This window comes from Trichoderma evansii (assembly GCF_050947405.1).
Source record: "Trichoderma evansii strain SZMC 28006 chromosome Unknown GGI43scaffold_32, whole genome shotgun sequence".
Lineage (NCBI taxonomy): Eukaryota > Fungi > Ascomycota > Sordariomycetes > Hypocreales > Hypocreaceae > Trichoderma > Trichoderma evansii.
The window spans coordinates 251,101-271,771 of NW_028145174.1; the positions used below are offsets into that span (position 1 = coordinate 251,101).

A 20,671-nucleotide genomic window follows, 5' to 3' on the forward strand; every position below is an offset into this window, starting at 1 on the left:
TAGCGGTATTATAGCTGGTAGCAGTATCGTAGGTCTCAAGCTCGGATACAGTGCATGCGGCGTTCCAGCCTACGAAGAATATCTTCCCAAGCGTGTTCATCAGCGAGGTACAGTGTATTACCATCCAAGGTAATATATCTCGACATGTCGAGATTCTGCTCAATTGATGCCATTGCCTCCCAAATCAAAGCAGGAAACGTCGATTCAATGTGGAGCTCTGTTAAGTATTCCACCCATCGCTCATAGGCCAGTTGATTGATATAATCTTCAACAGAGATATTAAGCCCCGCATGAGGCAGCTTTTCCCGCAATTCGTCCTCGAGAGATGGATCAGCCCGCAAGTTTGTGTTTTGACAACGCGTAACAGATTGCTGTACGAGCAATATAGAAATACCCTTTTGTTTTGCTACCCATAACGAAGCTCCAAGAATCACTACCGGTCCGCGAGAATCGGTTGTATACTCAAAAGTTTCAGTCGTACACTTGCCACAGCAACGAACAAATTGAGGAATCGCCCAGAAATATGATGCCACGGCGTCTTGTGGCCTGCTTCCCCTCCAGTCATATTCCGTATCTTCTAATAGGTGTGCTCTCAGAAACTTGTGTGGCACCCCGAAAGACGTGAGCACTTGAATAATCGCCTCATCTAACTGTCCCGGTAGGACTATAATTCTCGGAGCTGACATCAGCTGAAACTGTAACTCTCCTACAGTGGACAAGGGAGTGGATCTATATCGGCCGGCTATCGATTCGAGGACGAAACCTCGCTTAATCGAAGCCTCATCGTCTGTCTCCATGGATAATACGCTCAATATTTCACGACGCAAAACTGAAATTTATCAACTAACGATTAGATTCAACATCAAGAGTGTAGGAAATAGAATAAAATGCTCGCTTACTATATTCTGTCTGGGTGAATCGAATGGGATGTAGCCACTATGGCGGTTCAAGGGGGTTGGAAATTCTCAAGGTGTAAGACTCATCTATATGAAAAGAGAGAGGAGAGAGGGAGATCGGGAAATAAAAGAAAGCATTTAAGCAAATGGCTGCTGTGGCCCAAGTGAATGCAACGAGGCCAGTGCGTCCACTCGACTATTCAAAATGCTACACAACAATTTACTGACTTTCACTTTCTTTAGTGACGTCTAAATTGTTAATTAATTCACTGATTAATTACATATTTCTTAGCCGTATAACGGCTCGGTACCTAGCATAAAAGAGATATCCTGAGTGACGCCATCAATTTGGTACAATCATACTGCGTTATGAGAAAAGAAAGATAGTACAACATCGGTCATTACTATTTGTATATTACAATTTCCTTTCAGTCAATGTTCCATATATATTGCTTGTAAATATATAAGTATGGCGGAAAGAATTCTTGGGGGAGTTCTCCTCAGATGTATTTCCACCTGCCTCTCTCCGCTCTCCACTCTTCTGTTCAAGGCTGACCTTAAGGTGCTGGAGAGAGTACCCTATGCCTGACGCGACCAGGACAAAAAGAAGAAGTTGAAAAGAGGTCACTCTCGAGTTTCCACAATAGCAAGCTCTAATGACGGAAAAGGAAGATTAAAAAAAGAAGGAAAGTTTGAAAAGAAATAGGAAAAATATAAGAAAGGAAACTGAGTGGGGAGAAGGGAATAAAATTAAAAATACAATGGCATATGTAGCTACGTTCTCCTGTTGGTTTATTTTTAGCACAACGCCTTATTTTGAGTTGACCATTTATGAGAATGTGGCCAAAACGTGTAATTTATTATACCTAGTTAACAATTCATTAACTTTTAAACGCAGTTGCTATGGAGATTATTGCGCAAATTGTTTTTTTTTAGTATTTTTTATTTTTAGCACCAGTAACAAGTGGTGATACTCCTACTTCTCATGAGTATAAAAAGAAGGCGCCTTGCTCATAAAGAAACATTGCTCGGTCATCTACAAACATCAGCAAACTTTCAATGCAGCCGAAAACATCGATACATTTCGCACAGATACCACCATCTAAACATCAGAAAACAACCCAGCCGAAGACATCGATACATATCGCATAGATATCATCTTCCAACATCACCACGAAGCAAAATTTGGGTGAGCGACAAAACACGTTTTACCCTCTTCTATACGTCACGAAAAGAAGATGGCTCTGTATTTTGCAAAGGTGATTTTGAAGCTCTTGTAAGTTTATACACGCATTGTTCGGCATTGTTCGGTACGGACAATTTCACCCTTACTAACATTATTTGCTACATTAGTTGCGATTTCTGCGTCCTTTATGTGCTGCTTGCCTTTCTGGCTTGCTTTCTTCAGCACCTAATAACGACCGTTGAGCAGCCCCGTGGCTTTCGGTGGCAACATTTTCGTGACGAATTCTACAGAGGATTTGCCTTGCCGCTCTTGCGTATGTTAGCACGCAATTTCCGAGATGATACCGAAGAGGAAACGCTTGGCCAAGGAGCACCTGGAGTAGCTTTAGCCCAGCAGAAGATCACCGACAACTTCTGATGACTGGGCTCCTCGGGCAAACTGTGCACTTGTGCCAGGTAGATTAAACTTTTCTACCCAGACAAGATTCATCTACTACATAAAGTTCGTCTAGCCAAGGTACCTCAATATACATAGCTACCTGGTAATCATGTGATGCATTTTATACCCAGTGAAGATTGTTGCGGCCATTGAAATAGAGGCCAGGAACAGCCTATGCCCTCAAGAAAATCCCCAATTGTTGCCGTAATCACTTCACGTATATAAGCTAAGCCATTTAGCATGTGTTTAAAGCACCGGCATGCCAAGAGAATTTTTGTAAAGTGAAAATAACGCGACTGGATCAGAATACTGCATATAACTGTCAAATCCAGCAGTGCTTAGACCTTAGGCGAAGTGGCTTATTATTGGATTCGGACTCCAAGATTGAAAGTAGGATGAATCCTATGTATAATCAAATTGCTTTCCAGGAGGATTATATCGTATTCTGTGTATGGCAGATTCAGTTGTCTCATTTCTTGAATGCTATTTTAAGACACAGCATCTCATGTCCTAGGCGGAGCTGCAATACCGATGCCAAAAATAAGACACCAAAGCATCCGAAAACGATGCACTGGTTCGCGGCTACACGTCTACGTATATAGTCCTTGGCTACTAGGCACGGTCTTTTTTTAGGCGCTCATGCGGCTCTTGTGTGTTATTGGATACTCAGCTTCAGGCATCCTCCCCATCTTGAAATGCTGTTGTCAGATTCTTGCAGGCCAACCACGAGGTATGGAGCATACTGACGCAGTTGCCTCTTTTTTTAACCGGCTTCTGCAGTAATCATGTAAATCAGTCTCTCCGCCAAGTGAAACATCGACAAACTGCCATTGCATGTTGGTGTCGGGTAGGGGCATGTGCCAAAGATGTCTTAGTTTCTGCAGCATCGGTGTGAAACCAAGACTCCCTTGTATCTATGGGTCTTGCGTTGGAGTGCCGATCAATGTCTTGTTTTTTGTGTTTCTAATTCGATAACGAAAAAAGAAAGCGAGACAAGATATGGATCTCTGTCTCATTTTATCGACGGATCCGGAGTAAAATGATCGATGCGTATTTTTTATCTCATCTTCAGTTGTGAAACTTCAAAAAGCATAACGAATATCGGATATAATTGCTCTGATACTACTCGGCCAGCGGCAAAGTATAATAGTTGTACATGTATCTAGAATATGTAAACCGTTTCTACCTCTTCCCATTTCATATCTGGATGTAAAAATCAGCCAAGCCCAATATCACTTCGCCTTTATTTTTAACATTCTCCTCTCTTTACAGATTTTCAATTTGCGTATCCAAGGCTTAGTACTAAAATGCCTTCAACTTCCCCGCATATTGTGCGCAGTGGTAGTGATAGGTAGGTACGATTACATTCATGAGATATGAAATTGGCTTCACTTCTCCTCTCACCTGGTACACTTTGTAAAATGTCTGCGTATTCCATAATATATCTATGTATGGCATCCAAACTCTATACCTACCTATTACACAGCTGCATACATTGTCCATATCAATGATTGAGATTTAGGTGTATGCCAAATATTGAAATTGAGCTAATCGAACTTCATATAGCGCTGGCAAACCGACCACTGCTACTGGCAATGGTGATTTTCAGAGTTCCCATCCCTACCATAACGATAATATCAACCGCTTCCTAGCTGACAGAGGCCAACGCCTTCCGGCTGGCTTTGGCCCTGCACTAACACAAAGCGAGGCCAAGGCCGCAGGGGAAGCTCGCATGTTCGAAAATCTGCGTGCTTTTGACCTGCAATTTGGCTGTGACAAATCGACGGGAGCTAAATTTGCTTAGGCATAAAGATTATGATGGTTAATGGCTTAATAGTACTATCCTATAAACATGCACTTGGGTACAATACGTATTCACTAGTAGGAGGCGAAGAGTCGGCGCCGATGAAGCATAGTACAATACTTAGAATTATATTCTGCAAGATCAATAAATCGCCATTTATAGCCAACTAAGTTTAATTTATATACTGTTTAATTGATAACACAAATTCTTAGTACAGAGGAGTCTTGTAGGCATCAAAGTCGTACATCCAAGTATCGATAGAAGCTTGATCATAAACACAATTAAAGGAGGTGCCATTACCGGACCACAAGGGTCGCGTGGGCCAGCGACAGAGGCTATCGATGTCACCGGTGCTGTTCAGAGTATTAGGAGCCACTGCCTTCTCGACCCACTCGATTACGGTTTGCAGGGTGGTTTGCGGCCAGCCACCGTTGGCCTGATAGTTGTTGGCAGAGCAATGAGCGCCGCCGGGGACCAGGAACAAGCGGTAAAAGTCATCCATCTCGGCGGTACTGGCATTGTACGTCGCGTTGGGATACATGACGCTCCGGACAGATTCGTAGTAGTGCACTGAAGATCCAGTGGGGATGGAATTGTCCTGCTCGCCGTGCACGTGGATGACTTTGCCACCGGCGGCCTGGAAGTCGGTAAGATCCGGATATGTTGTCTGTAGCGAGTCTCCATACTTGTTCATGCCGAGAACCATCCACTCCTTCAAGGTGTCATAGGTGACATTGGTCAGTGTGGACAGCGTATCCGAGTCGACCAGCTCCAGGTAGCGAGCCACCCACTCGCCGCCCAGGCCGGAGACGTCTAGCTCCCATGTGTTGGTGGTGTTGTCGTACTGGGTCTGAGCGTCAGCGAACTCGGCACCAATCTGATAACTGATGTAGACTCGCTGGCCGGCCGAGTCGTGGAGGCCGTTGAGGTAGGTGCTGACCACGGCAACCGCTTCTGCCGTGACGGTGCCGTTCTGGGCTGGAGTGCTCGCAGTAGCGCTGGGGAACTGGCGACGCTCGAGACCAGCGAACCCGCCGACACCACTCGCTGCTGTGGCCGCACACGAGTATGCCTCGCCGATGGTGCTGTTCAGGTCGAACTGCAGCATGCACAGGTCTGAGCGGGAGATGACGCCGTCGGTCCTGCCATCGAGCGGATCGCAGGCAGCGATGGTCAGGTTCATGATCTTCTCCAGCTCACACGGCGGTGGAAAGTAACCGATGGTCTGCTCGACTACGTTTCCGTAAAGATGGTTAACTTGCTGCTGACCATAACGGAAGGCCGGCGCACCGATGGCGGCGCCGTCGAACTGATCAGCGAAACGCTGCAACTGGCTCCAGCCCTCGCGGCCGCCCTCTGAACAGCCCTGGTAGTACGAGTAGAGCTTGTCGGACGTGGACATGCTGAAGAGGTTGCGCGTGAACTCCTTGCCCAAGGTAGCGAGCTCATGATGTGCCTGGTAGCCAAACATGTACGTTGACTGCCAGTTGACGGTGCCGTTGGCGAGCAGGAAGACGTCGTCCCAGTTCGTGTCAAAGGACCCGAACCCACCGTCAGTAATTCCAGACACGGCACCGACAATGATGCCTGTGGGAATGTACCCTGAGCCCGAGTTGATAGCGAGGCCGCCTCCACCCGTGGAAACGTAACGATTCTGAAAATCGGACGGATCTGGGACCCAATATGTGACGTGCACGATGTCGTTGGCGATGCCGTTGTGGGAGTAGGCAAACGTGACATTGCAGTAGTTGATATTGCTAGTTGGGTACCAGTTGGAGCTGACAGAGGAGTTGGTGACCAGCGATACTGAAACGGAAGATGAGTCGATGGTTATGCCTGGGTAGAAGTCGCTGGCTGGGAGTGCTGCTTCTGCGAAGCTCGTCGTACACACGTCGCTCAAGGTAGCTGCGTACGCAGTCCTGGAAGCTACAGCAGCCGCTGCCACAAGAAGCCGGAACCGGGAAGATGGCGGCATTTTGGCTGGAAATTAATCGAAAGGGGAGTGAGTGACTGGGGAAACGAGAGAAGCTGAAGAAGACTGGTGCCTCCAATGAGGTAGCTTGTAGAACCACAGGCAGACAGCTTTTAGAGACGAATTGACCGCCACTTTATAGCAACGTCGCCATACGCCACGTCCTTCTTCAATAAGCCTTTCAACCCCCCTCCTAATCCTTATGCACCGGAAGGGAGACGAGAACCCGGACCCCACAAGCCGGGTCGTTGCCCACGCCACCTCCGAAAATCTGGGGCGCTCGGATTAGCCCCACTGGCGTTCTATGGAGTTTATGGAAATGGCGAGTTTAATCACCATATTCTGAAATAAATCTGATCTCCAAAGTCTTGTTCGCTTCTCCCCCGCCAAAGCCTCTAGGCCGGGCGCAGCGCATATCTGGGACATTAAGAACAGAATTACGGGGCCACTGATCGGTGAGATATTCTTTCTTTCTTACAACTTCGCCATTGTCTTTTCTCATAAGAAACCAGACTGTTCTCCTATAAGTGGCTGTGCCATCTTCGCCAAGGATTGTCTCTATCTCGTGATCAATCGGAGCGCCCTTTACTCTCCGACTCTCAGGAGGCCAGATTGTGGTATCATGACTCTGGATGGTGCTACTCATCTTCTCGTCATCAAGCGATATGCCGTGCTCTATCTCGATGATGCGACGAGCCACCCGGTACAAGGTCCCGACGTCGAACAGGCTCTCCTTGGCAACACAAGCCAGCGGCATTAGTGACAGGGCCTTGAGACGAGTCTCGAGATGGCGGCACTTGGACGCCACAAAGAACAGCACCGACAGAAACCCTACTTCGAATGTAAAGACGGGCTGCAGTAAGTCGTTGGCGAGAAAACTCCTGAGCTGCGCGGCGCGACTCGCTAGGTCCACTATGGATCGGAAATGTTCTAGATTCTGATCGAAATCGGTTTCTGTGATAAGCTGCCGCATGTCAAGAGACATTTTGGCTCTTTCACACCTCGCCTTTATGTTCACAAGGGCGAGCTGGCTAGAGATATCCGAACACTGGCCCGAAGACTCGAAGTCGGCCATGCGCTGGCGCCATTCCCCCAATCGTAGCTCTAGTGACTCTCGTGAGTCCTCATTGTGGCCACTCTCATACCGGCCTACCTTGGTGACAATCATGTCAAGTAGGATCTGTGCCTGGGCAAGGGTCTCGAACCGGTCCGGCAGGGCGGCATCGAAGCCCGCTAGACTGGGGCCTGGCGGCAGCTTCGCACCCATCATGAATGGAGAATGCGCGAGCCGCCGGAAGATGGGAAGGAGATAATTGCGTGCCCATGGCAAGCACCCAAACTTGTCGAGAATTAGAGCACCATGCTGGGAATGCCTGACGGAGCCCTCAAAATCTCCCTGCAGGCATTCGACACACATAAACAAGATGCACATTAGTAGGATCAGCTGATCATCCTGTGTCGACTTGACGTCGCGAATGGCGGCGTTGTAGTGCTTCAACGCGAATAAGTTCCCATCGCGTAGCCGCATAATGCGTGAGCCGTTCTGGAAGTCCTCGTAGAGAGCACTGATGGCCACCACGGCATGTCGTACGGCAGGGGTGAAGTGGCTAAACTGCAGGACCAGATGGGTCCAGAAATAGCCGTCCATAGTGCCAGAGAGGGCGGGGCCAACGACACGGGAGAAGAACTGGAATGCCCGTCCCTCTTGTTCGTCGTGAGCCGTCAATTGGCGTGGTCGATACCATGTTAGCGTGCTGGATGCCGAGTCGTCGTACCCGGAACATGTGCGTCCAGTGGAAGCGCACCGCCGGCAGTTTGGCTTAGCCTCATCGCACTTGATCTTGCGGGCCCTACGTCTCGCTCGTCAGCGCCGGCCCGGTAATACCGAGAAAGAAGAATAAGCGTACTTGCATGTCCGACATCCAGTCTTCACTTTAGAACTACCCTTGCGGGGAGGCATTGTGGATGGAACTCTTTCTTAAAAATTGGGAGAGTGGGTTAAGACCGAAGATTAGACAATTTAGAGTTAATTTGCTGCTGATATGAGAGGCTGGAAGGGAGATAATAAGATGACAGAGGCCATTGAGAGGCCCATTTTGACATTTTGATGTGCATCAAGTTGTTACAAGCTTTAGCAGGCGTTACGAATCGGACGGAGCCGAGCCACTATCTCCACTCTCGGCCGTGAAACGGGTGGGGCAGATCCGAGCCTTAGGACCAATCATCTCCAGCTACAGCCCTATTTTGGTTATAGCTCAGATGGTGATACAGGGGATCTGGCATTGCGTCGTCAGGCATATACGTAGTACAAGGAGGTAGCAAAGAGAGCTTCAGGTCAATTGGCATACGAGGCAGATCGAACTTCATCTTGATTAGCTGTTATGTATGAAACAGGAGGCATATCAATGTTTGAGGTAGCTGTGTCTTATATGTTGACGACATCAACGGTTGCTAGCTGGTTTGAGCATGTAACAGATGCAAAGATAAAACTAAGGAGAGAGAAAAAGAAAGAAACAAGTCCTCGATTAGCCTAGTTCAATAAAATCATACTAACTAGCTCATATTTTTTTATACATATAGCTCATTCGTATACCCATTTCCATCCAGATAGTCACAACAAGTACGGGAAAACACTTATCCAAAGCGGGGCCGTATCCAAAGTAGGGGAAAGCCAGCAAACAAGTCAAACCCCCTTCCTTTTTAAAGCCAAGGAAAGTAACCCCCTCACCTCTAAGGTCTGGACTACTACTGGCACTTTACCCTACAATATAGCACAGCTTGCCTATTTACAAGACAATATTCAGAGACGCCCTCTGTCAGGTGTTGTCTTGATTTATAACTTGACCACTGCTTTTGTATCTGCTTTTGGTGGGCAAATACCTCTTGTTGAGCCTTTTACAAAATCGAGCAACACTCGTACGTCAGCAGAGTCTGGCGACTCTTTCAAGAAGCTTTCCAAATCTTGCTGCCCTGTCTTCAGGAAGGTCACCACTGCAGCTCTCAAGATTAAAATCCTTTCAGACGGCCATTCCCGCCGCCTTAACCCTTCGTAATTCAAGCCCACTGTTCTTGCTCTGTTGCCTATAACGGTAGAAAAAGGCAAAACGTCCCCGGTGACCATGCTTCCTCCACCAACAAATGCCAGCTGGCCAATCCGACAAAACTGATGAATGCCAGTTTGCCCCGAAACGATGGCGCTTCTACCCACAGATACGTGGCCAGCTAGCCCAGCTCCAGCAGCGAGTACTACGTCGTCATCAATTTGGCAATCGTGTCCGACATGGACGTTGGTCATAATGTAACATCGATTCCCAATACGCGTAATACCGCCTCCGTCTGCTGTGCCTGTATGTATTGACACAAATTCTCTGATAATAGTTTCATTTCCAATGACCAAGGCATTGTTTTCACCTGAGTACTTCTTGTCCTGTGGTGGTCCACCCAAAACAGCGAATGGATATACTTTGCAGTCCTTGCCTAGCGATGTCGACGATAGAATTGTTACGTTAGAAATAAGCTCCGTGTCATCTCCAATTGTCACATTGGCCCCCACATGACAGAAAGGGCCAATTTTGACATTATTTCCGAGCATACAGTCGCTGTCAAGCAAGCTCGTAGGATGGACAAAGGTATTTTGAGATTGCAATCTCGTGTCCATGATAACAAGCGCAGGGAAGGCTGATTAAAATATTCTCAATTTCAGAGTAGCTTCATCAGCGTCTAGCCATGCAGTTTGCATATTTTCTTCTCATTTATACTGGCAGCCTTCCATGTTATAGCAGGTATGCAAGGGTGGAGTTCGGCAAGGGCTAAGACGGGCCGCGAAATGACTGGATAGATCCCAGCTCCTTGCATCAATAGTGCTTACTTGCGGTGTCCGTTACTAGTACAATAATTTTAGTGATTAAAGGCTAGTTGGATATCAGACCCAGCTGAAAGGCTTAAAAATGGAATGGCCCAAGTGATAGACCGTTCCCCGGAGTCCAGCTTACATGGATGGCTGTTATTTATCATAAGAAGTATAAGCCTCACTTGAATAAATTTGAGTGCTCATAATCTCGGAGAATAAGCAGGGAGGAGGATGAGCTAAAGAGACTAATCCTCCCTTCGAAGCCACGGCCTCCAAATTACTCCAATGTCTCATGCGTCAGCGGCCGAAATCCGCATTTCATGGCGACAGCTAGCTATTTTAGCCCTCTGTCAGTTCGCAGAACGAGGTGAGTACGCCAAAACTAGTGGCTGTACAGGAATATTAATAATATCTTTGAGTTGTTCTCGCATCTGCCTTCCCTTATTTTCTAGAATATATAGAGTACTTCGCAGTGCCCGAAGACAAAGTGTTTACATGGGCTGGTATCTTACTGGTACTGTTCGCGCTCCAGCGAAGCTCTACCAACAATTCTATGGCCAAGACCATTGCAAATAATCGGTGCTACTCCTTTGTGATCAATACAGAATTCAATTTCGCAGAGTAGGGCTGCCATCTGCTGGCGAAACAGCACATTTGACGATAACTCCATCAATTAGAAGAACCTTATGAATCGTATCTATCCATAACGCCGTTCGCTAAAAACTCACGATTTGCAGGAAAATCTGACCTATATTTCTAACCTAGCTTTTTGGCGTTAATTAGGAGGCCAGTTGGTAAAAGTCCCACAGAGGTTGTTTCCACAGGTAGTCAACCTGTTGGACCTCGGCAAGCTCGCCTATTCATTCTCTGTGTGAAAGGGGAATTTGCCATCACTAAAACGCTAGCAAACGACCTGACGGTTTGTATAGTAGAGATTGATGATGATAAATGCCTTTGTTTCCTAGTCCCCCATTGATTCCACTCTTGGCTCTACGGTATAGGATGTATGGGCTTCTCTCAGTTGCTGCCAGATTATTTGAACTGGCGTTATCTGGCAATAATCTGAGCTGAGAATCTGATCTGATCACCTGGCAAGCGACGATATAGCATTTCTACATTGAATAACGCAGCTATAGTACTTTGCTTCACAAATTAAGCACTCACTTGTTGGTTGATCGACGAGCTGAAAATGATAGTATAATAAATTGGTGTAGTTTATTTGACAAAGACAGTAGAATGCATTGACAAGCATGAGCTGTTGGTAGTTATCAAATTTCAATGACAGGTCGAATCACTTACGGAACTGGTACGGCGCTTCGATGGATAGAGGTACCTAATCAACCGTGGTGAACTAAGCATCGATTTCTGTGCGGCTGATCAAAAGCCTGCTTAGTTCACACAACTTAGTCGGTAAGGTATTTAGCCAAGACGTTATACAGATGGAGGTAAGTAGACTCAGAAGGGCCATCGCAGCATCATTACAATCACATTTCAGGAACATTTCGCATCACTACACTGAGATACTGTAAGTTGTAAGTTGAACGCAGCAGTAAAAGCTTTGATGCGAGTACAGGAGTTCTACTTGCTTAAAAAAAAAAAAAAAACTTTGGGAATAGAACTAAGATAAACAAAGTAACCTCCACGAAGTTACAAATTCCACTCTGCAGAAATCTTCTCAAATGCGATATTGCCAATTACATAGGCTACAATTTGAGTATCTATAATGTTACCTGTTAGTGCCCACATCAACAATTTGAGAGGCTGTGAAGCAATTAACTTACGACCACTGGCATCTAATTAGTCATAATATTCTACGATAGTAGGGGAAAAAGATTAAAATTACCTAGGAAGCAAAGGAGTCACACTTATATCAGCGACTCTCAAGTTGTGTAATCCGTGTACTTTCAAATGGCGATCTACGCAACTCATGGAATCATCTTTTGTACCCATTTTGACTGTACAGCTAGGGTGGAAGAGACTCATGCCAACAGCGTGAGTAAATGCCTTTGCGATTGGCGTATGTTAGCAGATAGTTTGGCGATTTACGATGGATTTATACTTGCCTCAATATCTTCATCGTTGGCTGAAGAGGGAGCCAAGATTGGATGCTTTATAAACTGCTTGAAGTAAGGCGCATCCATAATTCTCAAAGTCTCTTTAGTAGCTTCTTTTAAGGCAGCACGATCATATGGATTGCCGAGATAATTTGGGTCGATGACCGGTGGAACATTAGGATCAGCACTGGCAATCGAGACTGTGCCTTTAGATTGTGGATTCATCAACGTAACAAACATGGTTAGATAACCGTCTTCTATATCTTCAAACACGTAAGTAGGCGGGATAAGAGGGCCCAGCTAGTATTTTGTCAGCCACTATCCAATAACGGCACACACACAAAAAAAAAAAAAAAAAAAAAAGCTAATATGCTCACCATCGCCAGCTCAAAATGAGGAACAGTCTGCTTTCCAAGTAGCTCTCGAGATTCAGGAGAGAGTTGATTAAATCCCTCCAAGTCGGCTACACCGGGTAATTTAAGAAACGCTGTAAGAGCTGTAGCCATATACTGTGTTAATGGCCCAGTCTTTGAACTTTTGAGTTCATGTTCGGCAGCAGCCATTTTCAACTCATCAGATGCCAATGTCACTCTTTCCGAAAAATCATGGCCCATATGATATACTATTGGTAGGCAAGGGTGATCGGAAAAGCCTTTTCCAACACCTGGGAGGTCTTGTACGACGTCAATTCCGAGTGATTGAATCTCGGTCACAGGACCAATCCCTGAGTGAAGTAATATCTGTGGGCTGCCAATTGCACCTGCAGTGAGTATGACTTCCTTGCTTGCAAAGTCTATGGCTGTTTCAGCGATTACAGCTAAATCATGTTTGCTAGTCATAAGGTGACTTACACTGTGAGCCATTGCACTGTACGCCTATAGCTCTCTTTTCCTCGAAAATTATCTTGGATATGAAAGAGCCTTGGCGGATTTGCAAGTTTGGGATATTCTTCTTAAGAAATGCCGACTCGCTTGTTGTCCTAAACCCGCACTTGGTCGAATTCAGTGGTAGTCCAAAACCAATAGGGTCACCGTCATTCTGGTCCAAGTTTAATGGATACTAAGCCAATGAGTTAACAGGTTAAAAGATGTTTGCATTAGTCGCACTCCAAATGATTCGTTTTACATACCCCAATCTCAGCCGCAGCCTCTAGAACGTGCTTAGTCTCCGGCTCTATCAATGGACCAAGTGATACGTCTACTGGCCTGTAATCTTTAATAACTGACTGTAGTGGTTGGATTTGGATATATATAAAGATTTCTTACCCTGAACAGCCGTGACAGTCGACATTATGCTGAGAGAATTTCTCCCAGCCAGTTGGTATATTTACGGCGGCATTTTCAATCTTCTAAATTTTAGCTCTTGTCCTAGTTGGCCAGGCAAACGAAATACCTTTTTAACAGTACTGAGTACAGACTCAAATCCCCATTCCTTGGCTTTGGTTCTCTCAGCCCAAGCATCAAATTCGTCCCTGGCACCAAGAGACCAGACTTGGAAGTTAATCTGCGAACTTCCACCAAGGCCTTTGCCTCGAATCATATCAATTTCTCTGCCGCCATAATGGGCTTGAGGGATTGACTTGGACCCATAGCTTAGTTCAGCATGAGTAGTAGCCAAAGAAAACCGGTGACAAGTTCGGCGCAGTAAATCGTCTTCCTGTTTATTTCCTGCCTCAAAAAGTGCAACGCTTGGCTTTGTTGCAGTCGATGCCAACTTTTCGGCAATAAGGCATCCAGCAGTTCCACCTATGTAATGAATTAATTATTTTTCTGCATTACAGATTTGAAAAGAGACTTCTTCTCGTACCACCAACAACAATAAAGTCGAAAATTTCAGCCATCTAGAAAACAATTTTTGAGGTACGAATGAGGAAACCGACAATGCACCGCTAGCAAGATAGATATGTGTGCTACGAACGAATGCAAGAATGAACTTTCTCTATTTGCATGCCTTTAAATACTAAAGTGCCAAAACCTTATTGTTTCGACTATACTATTTCGCACTCGCATTCGCCTCGTATCGATTATTAATATCCGCGGAAACAAACAAACCGATGAAAATAAGCACTATTTCAGCCCTCTGAATTCTCTCCCTGTAAAGTATAAGGCTACTAATCAACTATTGAAAGATAGTCGCCCGGCAGTATATCAATGCATTAATATTATCCTATCAGTTTAGTAATCTTCTCTACTAAATTCAAGTTACCATCTATTTCAGCAATAGCCTCGGTCGCAGAAATACGCCCGTACTAAGTCAATAGGCAACAGTTGTCTACACCTATAACTAATTACTTCTCAAGGCCCATTTTACTTTCGGTTGGAACGATCCACACCACTGGTTGATGAGATAATCTATTCAGGATGCGCCTCTATATATATCATCATATTGTCTATTCTTCATATTCCCATTGAGTTTAAAGAGTGGCGTGATATATATATATATATACGTAACTAAGCACTAGCATTAGTGGTTACGTGTATTAAGACGCTAAGCGCTAATATACACACAATAAAGCTACATGTAGGTCATCTTATTCACTTTCTCGGAAGTTCTTCTCGGATGCTAATCTATCTTGGCGTAAGAATCGTTTGACTGAATCTATCACTTTTGGTTAGCTAATTTTTTACACAATGTTGCGCATCAATCTCTTGGTTCGGAAACGATTCAGAATCATTTAGGGCTGCTTCCAGTTACCGTAGGTACGGCCCTATGAGCAATTTCATCTATTTTGCTCCATAATAAAACAGTTGTAAAGGCTCGAGATATCGTATCGTTCTGTAGGCTATATAGGCATCTGTAAATGGAATATTACTGTTGTAAATAGGGGCACCCACATAGGAAGTATCAGTACCTAGGCGTGCAGGGGTTGTTCTAGCTATAGTGTATAAGTAGGGGAGCCATATCGCGTTATAATAATATAAGGCTAAGCCAATCGAACCTATATTTTCCACAATTATCATTACAAAGCTGTACGAAGCTGTACCAAATAAGAAGAAAAAGCATATGCAATTCTCTGACCTGCCTGCTGGTTTTATAGCTAAGGACATCAGTTATCTGTGCCTTTGGGTTTTCTGTAAGTTTCACGAGGAAATCTCCCGCCCACTTTTAAAAAATTCGAAACCCTGTCATCTCACGCCGAAACAGTTTCTGCTTGAGGGAAAAGAGAATTACCCAGGATTCCAGTATTGAAAACTTCTTTACCTTGATCTTCAGTTCCGCATTAAACCAAGGCCCCAGACTGAGCTTCTTATTGGTAAACATGGTACTTCTTGGATTTGTTTTGCTTGGGCCAAAGTAGAACTGATGGACGCCTTTTGAAAGTCTAAACAGTGATTCTTCCCACTAGAGGAACCCAGGTGGGCTTTCTTTTTGGTAACTTAGCACATATATTGCTCATCAGACTAACTATATTGAAACTCACCCACTACTACCGGATGATGAACATTTCCGTTGATGCTAACTTTATGGATGTCGTCAGTGTTTGAAGTCTAGCGGCTGCTTGCTAACGTCAGCTGGATGAATGATCCAGCATGGCTGCCATTGTCTATAACGAGCAAAGTCCGGGAACTACAGGTGAATTTCGGTATACACAGTCATTCCATCTTGATGTTTATAATGATTGAGGGTAAATGTTTTGCGTACCACTGATAGGACAATAGCTGGAGACACTGCGATGCCAATCTTGGCAGACACGATATCGGGCTCATGGCGCTCCAAAGAATTAAATCCCACTGGTATTTTATTTAATGGCCGCTTATTTTACAACTGATTTGGTCTAGTAATAGAATGAACGAGATGAAATCAACCTCTCGATTCGCTGCGATGAATTTATCACCAAAGGCTTTCGACACGTGATAAGTACCTTTCTCTGTCAATGGTTTGTCTTACCAAATCTCAAATAGCATGATCAGGAAAATAGTAGGAGATTGTAACATCCCTTCGGGTAGCACACTCAGGGCTACTCGTATTCGTCAGGTGATATCTTTTAAAGGCTGTGTCGCGGCTAGCATAGTTGGGTCTTTGCATTGGTTTAGTAGAACGGCAGTCTCGTCCGAGGATGCGGGGAACACCGATGCCGCTATTCTTCTATCTGCCGGCAACATGAACTTTAGCAATAGAAGCAACCCCTTATCCAGAGTTTGTATGAGCTTGAAATCTGTTCAAGTAAATTATTGCTGAGTAGATAAGCTGACTGCAAATCAGTTGGCCGAGTTTGTCTTGTCAGATCCAGCTCTGCTACCAAGCCACTAGACCAAAAAAAGTGTATAATACTTAGTGTTTAAACCCGATTTTGTGTTTTATGTAATTATATCTGTCATATGGTAAATTATTACTATACTAGCTACATATTTATTTATGGAAGACTATAGGCTAAGTTGATTTATCATCCCTCGTAGAGCACCGAATTATGTCCAAATGGAATGGCTTCTCGGTTGACGGCTTCTGAAGCCGAATACCACATACAATCAGTCATCATGCTTCCGATCATTTCCAACCGCCTAACCATAATTTCTACGAATTATCAAATAAATTCTTAATTACATGATCAGGACGCCCAAGGGTACAAGGAACTCCTTGTCCACGCGATATGTGCTCCAAACCCCACCTCACCAAATTCACTGGTTGAGCCACTAATGTCAGAGTACGAATACATCAATATATATAACTTATGCTCGACAGGCGGAGTGGCGGTATATTGACAGACACTTTATTTATAAATGCAGTTATATAGGTTCGAAATAGGCCGCAAAGGCCGGTGCAATGAAGGGCTGTATCCAGCCCCTCGTTCAACGACTAGATGGATAAATATCTCCAAAAAACAATAAGGTTCGGCTAGCTTGGCCAAATTAAAGTCGACTAAAGCTAGTTAGATGCATATATTGATCATGTTAATTATTAATGGCTGTTCGCTTCATCATTCCAAGCAACCCCGCATCGGATTTTGAAGCCGACTCTTCAGCTGGCCGATCCTGGCTCGGAATATAGACCCGACCGGAAATCTAGCCTAGCTGGTAGAGCCAACGCCCGATATCGTCTTCAGAATTGTCACACCGGTTTTTTGTGTAATTGTTCAATGTAAAACAAAGCCTATTGATGGCTGCAGCTTGTTTTGGCCCCGGCGTTGGCATCCGAAGGAGGTGATGCAGAGTGGAGGTGGCAGAAACGGATGTGAGGACAATTGGTTGTACGAAGACAAATTCTAGGTATAAAACGAATGAAGTTCAGCATAAATAGTTGCCTAGCGAGATCTCTAGTCAAATCTACCGCTTCAATACACTGGCTCTTTTCCAAGCCAATATGGCTGAACTCAAGATTGCAAAGATCGATGTCTTCCAAGTCACATTGCCTTACTCTGGAGGTGTCTACCGGCTTTCTGGGGGACGTGAATACCAGAGTTTCGATGCTACTATTGTTCGTATAACAACCGATACTGGCATTGAAGGATGGGGAGAGAGCACACCATTCGGCTCTACCTACGTAGCTTCTCATGCTCTCGGTGTCAGAGCAGGCATCGCCGAGATTGCACCTCGACTGATTGGCCTGGACCCACGAAGGGTCGACCGCATCAATGACGTTATGGACGAGACCCTACTTGGCCATCTACATGCTAAGACAGCACTTGATGTTGCGTGTTGGGACATTTTTGGCAAATCGGTCGGAATGCCCGTCTGTGAGCTCCTAGGCGGCCGCACTAACGTCAAATTACCACTCATATCTTCCATTTACATGGGAGAGCCGGAAATGATGCGGAAACGAGTTGACGAACACCGCAAAAAGGGCTACCTTGGACACTCGATCAAGATTGGTGGAGAGCCTGCAACAGACGCGAAGCGAATTGCAGCCTGTCTCGCCGATAAGACGCCTGAAGAATTCTTTCTTGTCGATGCCAACGGTGGAATGACAGTAGAAACCGCTTTACGCATGATTAGGCTACTTCCTAATGGGTTGGACTTCGTTTTAGAAGCCCCTTGCGCCACCACAAGGGAATGCCTTTCCCTGAGACGAAGGACCAATATCCCCATCATCCTTGATGAACTCGCTACAGATGACGCCTCGGTTATGCAGCTTGTTGCTGAAGATGCTGTGGAGGGCATTGGATTTAAGGTTTCCAAGAACGGAGGGCTTACTAAGGGCCGTCGTCAACGGGACATGTGCATCGCTGCAGGCTATACTTTCAGTGTCCAGGACACTGTTGGTTCGGAGATTGCCTTTGCTGCAATTGTTCACCTTGGACAGACAGTTCCAGAGCGGTACCTTAGATGTATCCTGGGATCTCAGGACATGGTTACGGTGAAGGTGGCGGACGCGGACTATCAAGTGTTTGACGGCCGTGTAATGGCATCGAAAAAACCAGGACTGGGTGTGACTCCTTTGTTGGATGTATTGGGAGAACCCGTTGCCAGCTACTCTGAAGTATAGAGTCAGGTTCATAGACACAACCAAAATCGGATCAAGTTATGTGACGACCAATACACTATGATGAATATGAAATGTACAAGAGAAAGCTGAAATGGGCAAAAGAATAATGGGCTCTATCGCTTCTTGTGCGGCTGCAAATATTCTCGGCGGTAAAGCTGTTATAGCAGAGCTGTACCTACAGCAACTTATTTTGCCAATCAAGCTAGTGGCACTGCTACTTGAATGGAGTGACGTTGCCAAAGACATTTGTACAGTAGAGACATGATTATCATTAAGGTCTATTTTAATTATTCACGTAATGTGGCGAATGTCGCACCCGGCTCCCCTACTTAGCTGCGGGAATCGCCATGATCTGCTCCTCATCTGTATACTTCACCTGGCTATAAGTCAACTCCAGGGTGTCCAGGTTGTAAGTTGCGTAAACACTACGAAGGAAAGGCGATCCAAAGTTCGTTGCAGTATCTGTCTCTCCAGAGCCACCAGCTCCATTCAACGCATAAGTGACACATTTGCCTGATTCGAGCGTGGTCACTAGGCGGCCAACAGGTATTTTGACGGTTCCGTTGCCTGGAAATCCGACTTCCAGGACTGTGTCAACAATGTCACGGTGCTTACAGTTCACCTCGTATGGATCCTGTGTCGAGATGACGTTTTCAGGGAGTTCAAGAACGGCAGCAACAGCGTTGAACACGGCTGTTGGCAGGCCAAAATAGGCCGCACCCGTGTCCCAAGTTACTGTATTTCCGGGAGCTATAGGCCACACCGTCTTTTCTCCAGCCTTGTCCAGAGTAAAAGATGAATATTCAACGTCCCATGGTGAATCTAGCTTTTGTGTAAAGACAGGTCCGTCCTGCTTGGCTTCATCCACACCACCCAGAAGAAGGTGGCCTGTCGCGTCCGGTTCGTCCGGGCCTAGGTAGATACTAAACGCCCGAGTCTTCAAAATGTCACGGTCCGACAGCTGTTGAACCAAGCTCGGGTAAACATTGCACTGGGGCCCGGTGAAGCACATGGCACTCAAGCCCATGATACCTGCAAATGGGTTGGTCTGCGAAAGCCGAACAGCGAGATTGAAGCTATCAGTTGAGCCAATAAGAAAGTCCTCAGCGCAAAGGCCTACAAATCGAAGCGTATCATTGACAAAGATGCCTTGGCCGTTGTCAAGCAGGCCATCGTTGTAGTTGGGATAACTGCCCGGGAATGCTACTACTGCTGTTGACGAGGTGAGATTATCGTAAGTTCCCAGAGGATCGCACGGAGCCCCTGGTCGAAGGCACAAGTTGCTGCGCGGCGAAATGAAGCCGATCGTGGGGCTGCCGGTATCGATTTTGAGGAACGATCGCTGGGGAGGATTGCCGACCTCGAACTCCATGCCATAGTACTCGAGGTTCATGATACGCGTCAAGGGAACGTTGAATACATTGTCTGGCAGGCCGTTGACGGCGGCCTGGCCAGCAAGCAGCAGAGATGCTGAGATGTCCTTGAGAGAAGGCATGATGGCAAAGTAAACTTATGTATTCACGTTGATGTTGTCAAAACTGAGAGTCGATGCGTTGCCGCCGAAAACAGCTTATCTTGAGAATATCAGGCAACCTCAATCGCTTGAGGAGAGGCGAGAGGCTACCCCTTTGGTCGTTGATTCATCGAATACGCCTTTCAGTTATATATGTGCTTGGACCTTGAACGGGCCCTGTAAGTGATCGCTGCTAGTTCTCCTTCTCGGGGCATAGCCGTGGATTACCTGTGTCAGTCATATATAATACTGAGAGTGAGCCCCAGTTTCTATAGTGCACTAATACCAGTTCGCTGACAACGGAGAACTGCGATTCCCGGTCTAAACGCCTCGTATTGCAGCTAGCCCGCCATCTGTATACTAATCACCTGCAGCTCCGTATAATATATAAAGCGTGTCAGATTCGATGCGAAGAGCGGTAACTAGGGAAGAAAAAAAAATACAAAACATACAACAGCCGGTGTTCGCTGATGGTCACCCACTCAACTACTAATCTGCCTCTCATTGGCTTGACTCTGGGAGAGCAGACGGGATCCCG

At 45.8% G+C, this 20,671-nt stretch overlaps 8 protein-coding genes across 8 annotated transcripts; 2 read left to right on the forward strand and 6 right to left on the reverse strand.

Annotated features, from left to right (window-relative positions):
* Window positions 1–35: 35 nt before the first annotated feature.
* GGI43DRAFT_431628 (uncharacterized protein) lies at window positions 36–797 on the reverse strand (the record flags this gene model as incomplete). Its single annotated transcript, XM_083209432.1, has 1 exon — window positions 36–797. The coding sequence occupies one exon, from the start codon at window positions 795–797 to the stop codon at window positions 36–38; it is 762 nt and encodes a 253-aa protein (XP_083055725.1).
* A 1,337-nt stretch (window positions 798–2,134) lies between these two features.
* Window positions 2,135–2,499, forward strand: GGI43DRAFT_388475 (uncharacterized protein; the record flags this gene model as incomplete). Its single annotated transcript, XM_083204076.1, has 2 exons — window positions 2,135–2,172; window positions 2,250–2,499. 2 exons carry the CDS (start codon window positions 2,135–2,137, stop codon window positions 2,497–2,499), a joined length of 288 nt encoding a protein of 95 aa, XP_083055726.1.
* Window positions 2,500–4,478: 1,979 nt separating this feature from the next.
* Window positions 4,479–6,461, reverse strand: GGI43DRAFT_431632 (uncharacterized protein). The gene has a single exon (XM_083209433.1). It carries the CDS (start codon window positions 6,297–6,299, stop codon window positions 4,533–4,535), a length of 1,767 nt encoding a protein of 588 aa, XP_083055727.1. The 5' UTR covers window positions 6,300–6,461; the 3' UTR covers window positions 4,479–4,532.
* GGI43DRAFT_431636 (Zn(II)2Cys6 transcription factor domain-containing protein) lies at window positions 6,462–8,480 on the reverse strand. Its single transcript, XM_083209434.1, has 2 exons — window positions 8,204–8,480; window positions 6,462–8,146 (listed from the first exon to the last, which is right to left on the reverse strand). Exons 1-2 carry the CDS (start codon window positions 8,254–8,256, stop codon window positions 6,625–6,627), a joined length of 1,575 nt encoding a protein of 524 aa, XP_083055728.1. The 5' UTR covers window positions 8,257–8,480; the 3' UTR covers window positions 6,462–6,624.
* Window positions 8,481–8,882: 402 nt separating this feature from the next.
* On the reverse strand, window positions 8,883–10,015 carry GGI43DRAFT_417933 (acyl-ACP--UDP-N-acetylglucosamine O-acyltransferase). Its single transcript, XM_083207476.1, has one exon. The coding sequence runs from the start codon at window positions 9,952–9,954 to the stop codon at window positions 9,130–9,132; it is 825 nt and encodes a 274-aa protein (XP_083055729.1). The 5' UTR covers window positions 9,955–10,015; the 3' UTR covers window positions 8,883–9,129.
* A 1,970-nt stretch (window positions 10,016–11,985) lies between these two features.
* Window positions 11,986–14,040, reverse strand: GGI43DRAFT_426199 (GMC family oxidoreductase; the record flags this gene model as incomplete). The annotated part of the gene is made up of 8 exons (XM_083208610.1): window positions 11,986–12,101; window positions 12,206–12,500; window positions 12,578–12,993; window positions 13,052–13,259; window positions 13,330–13,405; window positions 13,466–13,545; window positions 13,593–13,945; window positions 14,007–14,040. The coding sequence occupies 8 exons, from the start codon at window positions 14,038–14,040 to the stop codon at window positions 11,986–11,988; spliced, it is 1,578 nt and encodes a 525-aa protein (XP_083055730.1).
* Window positions 14,041–17,498: 3,458 nt separating this feature from the next.
* On the forward strand, window positions 17,499–18,766 carry GGI43DRAFT_431647 (enolase C-terminal domain-like protein; the record flags this gene model as incomplete). Its single annotated transcript, XM_083209435.1, has 1 exon — window positions 17,499–18,766. One exon carries the CDS (start codon window positions 17,499–17,501, stop codon window positions 18,618–18,620), a length of 1,122 nt encoding a protein of 373 aa, XP_083055731.1. The 3' UTR covers window positions 18,621–18,766.
* Window positions 18,767–18,873: 107 nt separating this feature from the next.
* GGI43DRAFT_431651 (pepsin-like aspartic protease) lies at window positions 18,874–20,262 on the reverse strand. Its single transcript, XM_083209436.1, has one exon. It carries the CDS (start codon window positions 20,113–20,115, stop codon window positions 18,946–18,948), a length of 1,170 nt encoding a protein of 389 aa, XP_083055732.1. The 5' UTR covers window positions 20,116–20,262; the 3' UTR covers window positions 18,874–18,945.
* Window positions 20,263–20,671: the final 409 nt, after the last annotated feature.